This window comes from Acomys russatus, chromosome 20, assembly GCF_903995435.1.
Source record: "Acomys russatus chromosome 20, mAcoRus1.1, whole genome shotgun sequence".
In the NCBI taxonomy this organism is placed as follows: Eukaryota; Metazoa; Chordata; class Mammalia; order Rodentia; family Muridae; genus Acomys; species Acomys russatus.
The window spans coordinates 65,825,550-65,836,968 of NC_067156.1; the positions used below are offsets into that span (position 1 = coordinate 65,825,550).

Genomic DNA, 11,419 nt, shown 5'->3' on the forward strand with positions numbered 1-11,419 from the left:
ACTACCAGATGTAGATTATCTGCCTCAGAAAGGTCGCAGCTGCAGTGGGGCTTCTCTTTGTTGAGCTTTGCAACCTACAAGTTGTCCCTGCCCTCAGCTCTAGCCCTCCTGGCTTCACATTTCTTCTTCATGTCTAGCTTTTGGATTTCCCCACAGCCTTGTTCCAGGAAGAAAGACAAGTTTCCCTAGGTGTTGAGAGAATTGTCTTGCCAACTCTCAGGACTGTTTCCAGCTGGTTCTCTTTTTCTTTTCTCTTATCCAGCCTTCCCTCCCTGTGACCTGGTTCTTCTTACTCCATCAGTTTTTTGTCTTCTACAGTCACGCAAGTGAAGGAGGCCAATATTAGCATCAAGGGCTGTTGAAAGACCATGGAGGGGCAGTGTTCTGCTTGCAAGGGCATGGGCCTAAGCAATGGTCAGCCTTTCAACAGACAGGGACTGGGAAGAGAAAGTATTCTGCTTGGGTTTTTGTTGGCAAAGGAAGGCACCACACCACCCCAGGTCCATGCAGAGGCAACCATGAGGTGCAGACTCCACAGGATCAGTGTGCAGAACACAAGACTTTGTTTATTGGGAGGCGAGCCATAGACCTCTGACCTGAGTCCAGATGTGCTTTTTTGTATAGCCTCATGTGTCAGATTTAAAGCTTAGTATAAAAATTAATGCAGTCTGTTTTTCTAAGCTGGGAACATGCTCTCCTTAGTGTCCCAAACAGCAGTCCACTCCCTTTCATCATCTGCAAACAGCTTTAGACCAGGCTACTCAGCATATGCCTGTCTAGCTCGTTCGAGCAGTGGCCTGTCACCCTACTGGTGCACGGTGTTGTGTCACACCTCATCAGCCACTGACCAGAAACTGGCCAAAAATGATTCCCTGAGAAACGCCTTGGTGGGCCTGAGCACTGCTTACACCATGGTGCTTATACAGAGAAGAGCGGAGAGTCTGACGTTTAAGGAACTAATCCAAGACAGACCCAGTCCTCTGCCCTAACAGCTGGGAGAGGAGACAGCAGGGATCAGCTAGGGACTGGGTTGGATATGCTTAAGAAGTCCCCCAGTCCAGTCTTCTGTCTCTGTGGATGTTTCCTATAGCCAGGCCGTGCTGTGGGTTAACCAATGTTTTCTATTTTGCCAGCCTCACAGATGCTTCACCCTTCTTTCTTTTGCTAAGGCTCTAAGTTCTTTTGTTCCATTACCTGTGGGCCAGTTTGGAGATAGCCCCCTGGGAAGTAAGGTAATTGCAAGTCACCCCAGTGTCTTCTGCACATCGAGTCCCAGGTATAGTAGCTCTTTCAGGATTCAGACTTGGGGAGGCAGTTGCCAGGCAGGTAGCAGAAAGAGCTGGCCTTTATTGAGGACAGCAGACACAGACTTCTTGACCCTGCAAAGATACCAGTCTCTTTTCTGCCTGTGTGTGATGTACACCTCTCACTTTACTCTCTCTGGACTGTTTCAGAAGAGGCAGACCATTACAGCTTTGGAGCAGGCACTCTGTCAAGAAAGAAAAAGGTGCTGGTGACCCTGAGGGATGAGGGTCTGCGCCGGCGTACCCACCTCAACATCGGCATGCCGCATGACTTCCGCCCAGTGTCATCCATCATTGACGTGGACATCCTCCCTGAGACACACCGCCGAGTGAGGCTCTACAGACATGGCTGTGAGAAGCCACTGGGCTTCTACATTCGAGATGGCACCAGTGTGCGTGTGACCCCCCATGGGCTAGAAAAAGTGCCGGGCATCTTCATTTCCCGCATGGTGCCGGGCGGCCTTGCAGAGAGCACAGGGCTCCTGGCTGTGAATGACGAGGTCCTGGAGGTGAATGGGATTGAGGTAGCTGGAAAGACACTGGATCAAGTCACAGACATGATGATCGCCAACAGCCACAACCTCATTGTCACCGTCAAGCCTGCCAACCAGAGGAACAATGTGGTCCGCAGCAGCCGCACATCCGGCAGCTCTGTCCACTCTACAGACAGCACCACCAGTCACCACAGCCTGTCGGCTCATGTCCTGCCGAATTTCCACCTTGAAGAAATGGAGAGTGATGAGGAAGCTGACATCGTCATTGAGGGGGCTCTAGAACCTCAACACATTCCCAAGACGCAAGCTGTTCTTCCAGGCAGCCTCTCACGGGCCAATGGCAGCAGCCTTGCCCACAGGCTGCACAGGGACCTGGTCCTGCACAATTCTGGACGAGAGAGCAATGGCAGTATCCACAGATTTCTCAGCTCCCTGAAACCAGACCCCCGACACAGCCTGGTCCTCCCCCAAGGAGGGGTGGAAGAGCATGGGCCAGCCATCACACTCTAGGGCTCGCGCCCCTCAGGCAGGCTGAGACTGCAGACTGTGCGGCAGCGAATACTGAACAGCGCTGTAGATGCATAGTGACTCCAAAGGGAAATACTTTAAACTTTTATGTCAATTTTAAAATAAGAAAAACAATCATGTACTTCATCTTTTTCTTTCTTTTCATCATCATTCCTACAACCTGATTCTTTATTTAATCTTTTTGAACAAGAATACTATTTTTATAGGACTTTTCACAGAACTTAAAATTATACACAACTGCAGACACTCTGGGTCAGGCCTCAGTGCATATCCAGAGCCTTTGCAAAGTGAAACAAAACACTGAAGTACAGAGAGTATTTTTCAAAAAAATTTAAAGACCTGTTTTTAAAATGAAGCTTTATAGATAACTTTTTTAAAGTAGTAAAATTTGCATTTTTTGACTAATTCATGTAAAAGTATCTTGTGTGCTGCCTGAGCGCTCTACTGACCCAGTATGGCTGTGACAGGACAGTGGGCTCTAAGGATGGGTTCCATCACAGAATCTGTTCCCACATTGTTTACAACCAGCTCAGAAAGCCCACTGGCCTATATGCAAGAACTCCTGGGCTGCAGTGCCTGTGTCCACAGAGCTGCCCTGCCTTGCTGGCCAGGCAGTCACTGCTACCAGCTTCTTAAAGTGGGCTTAGGAGGCCAGCAACTCTGCTGGGTGGAAGGTGAGGCCCAGTGATGCCATATGGGATTGAAAGCCAGTGTTGTCTTTGGGTTGACTGACTAGGGCAATTTTAAGATGTCTTCAGTAGAACTGAGAGGCATCCCACCCCTCTGAAGCCCCACAGAACGGGGATGGTTGTATGTCAGCTTTGTCTTTAAATCAGCTGGGTATTTTATAAGAGTTTAGAGCATGTCAGTGCCCATTCCTAGAATAGTAGTCGGTGCAGGAACTCTCTTCTTTAGCTACAAGAAGTCACATGGAACTTAATAGTTTTGACAGACCTCTTTTTGTTGGCCTTCTTAGAAGCTTATTGATGTCTAACCTAATTGAATTTTACATGAATTGTGTTTTCTAATTGGATAAAATGATGGGGAAAGAATATCACATTGAGAACAAACTCACCAAGTGATGTAAATACAGGTTTAGTGTCTTCCCAACCTTCCAGGAGGAGAGCTCCAGCTGCTGCCCTTATAGTCTAGCGCCACCTGCTGGTCAGAGGCAAAACTGTCCTGACTTCATGAATGCCAAATGGAGACCACATCTCAACATTGTCCTTTGTCCAGAATTCATTGAGCATGAGCGAGAGAGTTCTTTTCCTTTGGGCATCTGTTTACTGGCCATTAGTGGCTTTTGCTGAGGATGGTTTCCTCAGCCTGTGTCCATTTCTCAGTTGTGTGCTGAGCATCATCGACACAAGAAGGGCAAGCTGCACCGAGTCTCAGTGAGGATCCAAACACCCAGAGCCTCTGTACTGCTGAAAGCATCCTGTGCTGCTGCAGCAGCCTGGAATGTGTGTTACACAACCAAAGGCCTGATGCTCGGTCACTACAAGGCGTGTTCTCGGCCGCTCTGTTGCTTGGTGTCTTGTGTTGAACACACTGTTTGTGCTACCAAGAAGGAAAGCTACGGTTCTTACCGTGCTTAAGTTGTTTGGCAGATGTGAATCAGTTTTTTCAAGGGGAAAAACACACAACACACACAGAGGCTTCCTCTGACCTCTGTGAACTGTTACCTGTGAGGAATTACATGCACTTAACAGACGCTTGAGTGTATTTTTCTAAACAGAACTCTACTCCTACTGTTTTATTTCTTCTTTCAAAAAAATCTGTCATATATTAATTTTTTGGTTTTATATCAGAATAAAAACTTTTTTTCTTTTGAGTTAACGTGTGCTACTGATACACCTCTCAGTTACCACTCTATTTCTCTGAAAAGACACTATGACCAAAGTGGGGCTTTTCTAGTTTGAGAAGGTAAGTCTGTGACCATCACGGCCAAAAGCACAGCAGCAGGCAGGCAGACATGGCACTGGAGCAGCAACTGAGAATTTAGAGCTGACTCACAAGCAAAGGCAGAAATGGTGGGAGCTCTGGAAAGCACAAAGCTCCCCTCCAGTGACACACTACCAGCAAGGCCACACCTCCCAATCCTTTGCAAACTTTTCCACTGAGACCAAGCATTCAGATATATGAGCCTGTGGGGACCTTTCTCATTCAAACCTCTACAGATAGTTTAGTTGTGTCCAGAATAAGGGCAGAGTTTTGGTGGCAGTGACAAGATGACCTGACCACACAGGAAGGACTAAGTGGCATTTGTCAAGGCCTAGCATGTGCCAGAACTGTTTCACTTCACCCTTGCACATTCTCTATATTGCTATTGCTATTTCACAGATGATTAAAAAATAATTCAGAATATTCCTATGAAGTCTTGGGGGAAAGTTTTCCTTAGTCCCTACACAACTTGCCCGGCATTTACCCTCATTTGCAGTTTTCACCAACATTGTCCTAACATTACTAAAACTGTAATTCTGTGCTCATGGTTTACTCAAGTCCCAAGTATGATGCTGCCCCAAGCACCAGTAATCCCAGAGGAAGCACACATATGCTATGAATGATAGGGCTATTTTTCACAGGAATTATCTTCATGGTGACCTCGGACTATGACCTTTCCAACGCAGAGCTGGGAAAACTCAAGCATCTGCAGCTCATGCTAGCAGTCTACTGCAATGGGGTTGCCAGGCCCATGCCAGCACTTGATACTCTCTGAAGTTGTTGAGTTTTGCAACGTCAGCTATCAGAATGGATAGAGACTGTCCCTGGTGCCCACTCACTTTCTTCTAAGGATGACCGTACAGTCCTGACCACTTGCTCACAATCATCTCCACTCCGTTCAGACATCCTTCCTAGAGTTTGCTAGTTAAGATTTCCTGTTACGCTGGGTGTGGTGTGCACCTGTGATCCCAGCACTAGGGAGGCAGAGGCAAGCAGATCTCTGACTTTGAGGCCAGCCTGGCCTACAGAGTGAGTCTAGGAGAGATTTGGCTGTTACACACTTGGCTGTTACACAGAGAAACCCTATCTCAAAAAAAAAAAAAAAAAAAAAAAAAAAAAAAAAAAGGCAGAATGGTTATTTTCACATTAATTCTGTTTTGTGAACATGGGCTATCTTTCAATTTTTTGTATCTTCAGAAACTTGGTATTTCCATTGTAAAGGTCTTCCCCCCTCCTACATTAGGTTTATTCCAAGACATTTTACTGTGTTGGAAAATGCTGTGAATGCAAGTGTGCCCATTTGTTTGGGGGTATTATACACTGAAGTATCCTCATGGCCTCTCAGCAGATTTCTTGTTTAGTGCCCAAAAAGGCTATTTCTACGTATTTTTCTAAGGTGATTTTGGATCCCACCACTTTGCTAGGACTCTCTGGAAGTTTTCCGGTAGAATTTTGAGATCTCTTATGTGTATCTGCACATAGGAATGATGTCCCTTCTTTTCCTCTCTGCCTCTTTTTAATTGCCATATTGCTCCAGCGAGGCTTTTGAGCACTGTGGCAATAGTGGACAGCCCTGTCTCATTCCTGTCTTTAATGGGACTGCCTTAATGTTTTCTGTATTTAGGATAATGCTAGCTGTGGGTCTGACAGTTTGTATTATGTTGAGGTGCAGTCCCTCCAGGCCTACTCTTTTCTAGGACTTTTATCATGAGAGCATTTTGGACCTTGTTAAAGTCTTACTTTAGCTGAGATGACTTTTGTCTTTTAAGTCTATTTATATGGTTTATTATATTTATTGACTTTAGTATGTTTAATTATCCCTGCATTTCTGGGCTAATAATGCCAACTTGATCACAGATCTTTCTGATATGTCAATTTCAGTTTGCTAGCATTTAATTGAGAATTTTTGCATCTGTGTACACCAGAGATATCAGTCTGTAACTTTGTTCTTTTGTTGTCTTTACCTGGTTTTGACAGTAGAATAACACTGGTTTTATGGAGTGATTTTGGGACGGTTCTGCTTCTTCCTTCCTTCCTTTCTTAGTGATATAAAAATTAGATATAGACCGGCTTTAAATGTCAGGACTCTGCTATAAATCCATCTGGTCCTGAGCTTCTTTTACTTACAAGGCTTTTTTTATTGCTATTCCAATCCCTTTGTTTTGGTGTGTTTAGCTTTTTGATCTTCTTGGCTTAACTTTGGTAGTCTGAACCAAGAAATTCATCCATTTCTTTTAGATTTTTCTAATGTAATGGAGATTTAAAATTAAAAGTATTACCTTCCAATATTCTGAGTTTCTTTGGTGTCTACTGTACTGCTTCCTTGTTTGTTCCTGAGTCAGTTACTTTGGACTGTGTCTTTGTTTTGGTTAATTGGGCCAAGAGTCTGTCTATATCATTTATTTTCTCAAAGAAACAGCACTTTCATTCAATGGTTTTGTTTTTGTTTGTTTGGTACTTCTATTTCATTAATTTCTGCTTTGACTTTTATTTCTTTCCATCTACTCAATTTAGGTTTGTTCTTGTTTTTCCTAATTTTGTGTCTTTGTTTGAGATATGGTCTATGTAGTCCTGGCTCTCCTGGAACTCACTATGTAGAACTGGCTGGTCTCTGTAACAGAGATTCACCTGCTTCTGCCTCCTAAGTGGTGGGATTAAAGACATGTGGCACCACATCCAGCTATTTTTCCAATTTCTTTAGTTGCAACATTATTTATTTGTGCTCTTTCTGCTCTTTTAACATAGGCACTTCAAGCTACAACTTTCCCTCTTAGAACTACTTTTAATCTGTCCCAAAGGTTTTGCTGTGTTTCTATTTTCATTTAGTACCAGAAATTCTCACTTCTTTCTTGATTTCTTCTTTGACTCATTCATCATTTAGTAATGAGTTGTTTAACTTCCATGAGTTTCGGTGCTTACTAGAAACATTCTGATCTTAATGTTAAGTTTTATTCTTGACAATTTGATAAAATACATGGAATTATTTTAGTTTTTCTGAATTTGATAAGGGTTTTTTGGGCATATTTTTATATTAACAGGCTTAATGAACTCCCAGTCAAAATACTCACCAGCCTTCTTCACAAAAATAGGAAAAGAATCCTAAACTTCATATGAAACCAGGAAAGAGCCCAGACAGCCAAAGCAATCCTGAGCAAAAACAATGCTGGAGAGATTGCCATTCTAGACTTCAACATATATTAGAGCTGTAGTAATAAAAACAGTGTGATAATGGTACAAGGACAGACATGACACCAATGAGATAAAATAAAATGCCAAAACATGAGTGTATGTACTCATCTGGTATTTGTCAATAATGCACATTTATACACACATATTCATATATATATATTGTATATATTCACATATATATTATATATCCATATAACAATTATATATTACATATATTCATATATATCTACACATACATATATTCATATATATGTAATTAGATCCATGTCATCTTGCACAAAAATTAACTCCAAGTGGATCAAAGGCTTCAATTTTTACCTGAGGTGCTAAACTGCTAGAAAACAAAGGCAGCACCTACAGAATATAGTTATAGGAAAGGATTTTTTAATAGGGCTCCATTATGCCCAAGAATTACAGCCAGCAATTGACAAGTGGGTTTCTATACAGCTAAGGAAATTATCTATTTATTGAAGAAGTCTTTGGTAGCTGTACATCTGCCAGATGATTAATACCCAGAACACACACACACACACACCCTCAATAAAACAAATGACCCAATTAACAAACGGTTTTTGGACCAGGTGGCAGTGGCACACACCTTTAATCCCAGAGCTTGGGAAGCAGAAGCAGGCAGATCTGTGAGTTGAAAGCCAACCTGGTCTACAGAGCTGAGCTCCAAGACAGCCAGGGCTACACAGAGAAACCCTGTCTTGAACCAAAAAAAAAAAGGGGGGGGGACATGGATCCAAACAGAATTCTTAACAGAAGAAATTAAAATGGCTAAGAAAATACCTCAAAATGTGTTCACCATCCTTAGCAACTGTGGAGATGCAAACTAAAAGAACTCTGAAATCTCATCTCACCCCAGTCAAAGTGGTTAAAATAACAAAACAACAGATACTGGGAGAGGGCTCAGAGGGAGAAGACACATTTACTCTTGGTGAGAAAGCAAACTGATGCAGCCTCTTCTAAAGTCAGTCTAAAAATAAACCTACCACACAACCCAGCCCCAAAGACTCAACACCCTTCGCCACAGATACTTGCTCAGCCATGGCCACTGCTGCCCTAATGACAACAGCCAGAGAATGGAAACAAACTAATGTCTTTCAGATTATTGGAAAATGAAAATGTGGCACATAACAGAATACTATTCCACCATAAAGAAAGAGGAAACCCTGAAGTAAATGGACAGATCTAGAAAAGATTGTATTGAGTAAGGTGACCCAAACACAGAAAGACAAACACTGTATGTCCTCTCTCATCTGCAAGTCCTAGCTCCGAAACTCCAGATGTAAGTTATCTAACATGGAGTAGCCACAGAAACCAGGAGAGAGAAAGAGAGAGAGAGAGAGAGAGAGAGAGAGAGAGAGAGAGAGAGAGAGAGAGAGAGAGAGAGGGAGAGAGAGAGAGAGAGAGAGAGAGAGAGTGTGTGTGTGTGTGTGTGTGTGTGTGTGTGTGTGTGTGTGTGTGTGTGTGTGTTGGGGAACAGAGGTGTTTGAAAAGGGAATAGCAGGATACCTGATAAGAAAAGGGAAATGGAAAAATATAGGGAACTCGCTCTCGGTGGGGAGAGAGGTCAATATAAGAGGGAGAAGAGACAACACCAAAGTTGTTTGATGAAACTTTAAGGAATCATTTTACATTTACCTATAATTGTAAATTATATATAATATATATACAATAATATATGCATATGCAATTATATATAACACACATGCATGCCTTAAATGAAGATATGCAACTTGGGATGACAATGCTGCCCACAAGACCATAGGTTATCTAATAAATACTCCAGTAACAGACATGAGGAGCTTCTATTTGTGCTGTTGGTCAGGGTTGTCCAAGTAACTCCTAAAACACTGTAGGTTATTGCTGTTCCCCTTAGTTGCCTCTCAGAGACTGAAGGTTACATCCCTATTGCTGAAGAATCTAGGACTTGGGAAACCTGATGCAGATGTTTCAAGCTAGATCTAACTTGCAAGCTCCATAGTACCAGAAAGTATTAAAAGTATCAAGGGAAGTAGGAAAAAATAAAATAAAAAATTAACAGTACCATTCAGCTGTGATGCCTGGAAACTACAATGACCGGTGCAAGATACTGACAGGTGTATGTGCTTCAGTCCTGAATGTACAGCTTGCCAGAAAAAGTCTCAGCCATCCCTAACAAGAGCCAGAGTGCCAGCAGTGAAGATTACCCTGCAGCATGGAGCTCAGTCAGGAGAAAGCTGTCGATTTCCTAGCAGGTAAACTTGGCTTAGCCAGAAGACTAGCCTTAGACTTGCTGTAACAGAAGCCTTGGCTGCCTACCTACCTACCCAGGCTTTTCTATCTTCTACCCAGTGTAAGGACAAGGCCACTTGATACTTCCTAAGTACTCTTGGAAGCCTTGTCAATCTGATCTGGTTATGTATGTCATTGTAAGTCAAATGCTTTTATTCCCATCATCTGAAAGCACACATAATGTATAGATAAATTTAAGCTTTTAAAAATAGGTAAAAATTATCTTCAGAGCAAAATGTCTTCTTTTAAAAATGATCTCTTATAAGCTGTTGTGGTGGCACAAGTCCACAATTCCAGCAATCACCAGGATCTCTGAGTCTAAGGCTAGCCTGGCTATTCAGAAGACCTTGTTTAAAAAAAAAAAAAAAAAATCCCTGGGCAATAGTGATGCATGCCTTTAATCCCAACACTCAGGGCCAAGAGGCAGGGAGGTCTCTGTGAATTCACAGCTAGCCTGATCTATAGAGTAAGTTCCAGATCAGTCAGAGCTACACACAGAACCCCTCTCTAAAAAAAGAAAACAAACAAAACAAGAAGCTGGAGAGATGGCTCAGCCATTAAGAGCACTGGCTGCCCTTCCAGAGGTCCCGAGTTCAACTCCCAGCAGCTGCATGGTGGCTCAACAACCATCTACAGTGATCTAATGCGCACTGTATACATAATAAAAAATCTTTTTAAAAAACACTTCATTTTTCAAACTAGATCCTTTAGCACCTGTAGATGTTTAATCTTGTAGTTTAAGTAATATTAAAGACAGAATAATACTGGCAGTTATCAAGAACTAAATAGTTCTGAGGCTGGTCGTGAAGGTAGGCATTAACATTAGCAGCACAGGCCAACAGTGATGTCCTGCCAGAGAATCACAGGTATAGTGACCAGTAATAAGAAGGTAAAGTGGGCATGGGCTGGGAGCAATGGGGCATTTCCAGCATTTCACTGCTGGGAGCTTTACTTTTAAGTAGTAAAGTTGGCCTGGGACTGCCTGCCTGATGATTGGCCATCCTTTCATTGCTCATTAATTATGGGTACCCAGATTTAGAGTGGTGCCTAGCACACAGTAAGTATTCTAGAATGATCTCCAGATGGTTTGTATCCCCAGAAAGATGTCTCACCTCAGGATGTTCTGCATACTTGATATTTAAGGAGCTACACAGAAGCCTGAAGACGGCATGGCTTCATGTCCAACCCTGGGCAAATAAACCCAAGCTTAAGAGACTGACAAACTTGTCCCCATTTGATGTTCAAGTTTTAGCACAAATCCAGGAAGTACCTCAAATCCTGAACAGACTAGACCACTGATTGTTTACATGAACCTTGGCTGCTTCTCTGTAAAACACAAGTTGCAGAGTAACATCTGCATGAAAGGATACAGTGAGGCTTACAGGGGAGGGAACACACAGTGCAGTAACACATCAGTCAGGCACACAAAGCCTCTCTGCTTCTGGAGTAGCTTGGACCACAAGTATACGCCACCCTGCTTGACTCAGAGCGTGCTTTAATGTTACAAGAATTGAACAGTTCTATTTTCAGTGGTTTAACAACTTTTAATTAAAAATAGACACTCTGAAAATAATTAAAAAAAGATAAAGTCGAACAAGCTGAGTTTACAAGAGTACACCAATAGTCAGAGACAGCTGCCTGTAAAATGCACATTAGAGCAATCGCATGCAAGTACTGCAT

General features: G+C 42.7%; 1 protein-coding gene across 1 annotated transcript in view; it reads left to right on the plus strand.

The window, feature by feature from the left end:
- Pard6g (par-6 family cell polarity regulator gamma) overlaps positions 1–2,898 on the plus strand; it is a 63,553-nt gene extending 60,655 nt beyond the window's left edge. The window contains exon 3 of the mRNA XM_051163714.1: positions 1,455–2,898. Within this exon, the coding sequence (XP_051019671.1) occupies positions 1,455–2,308 (854 nt within the window). The 3' untranslated portion in view covers positions 2,309–2,898. The remainder of the gene's footprint in view (positions 1–1,454) is intronic.
- Positions 2,899–11,419: the final 8,521 nt, after the last annotated feature.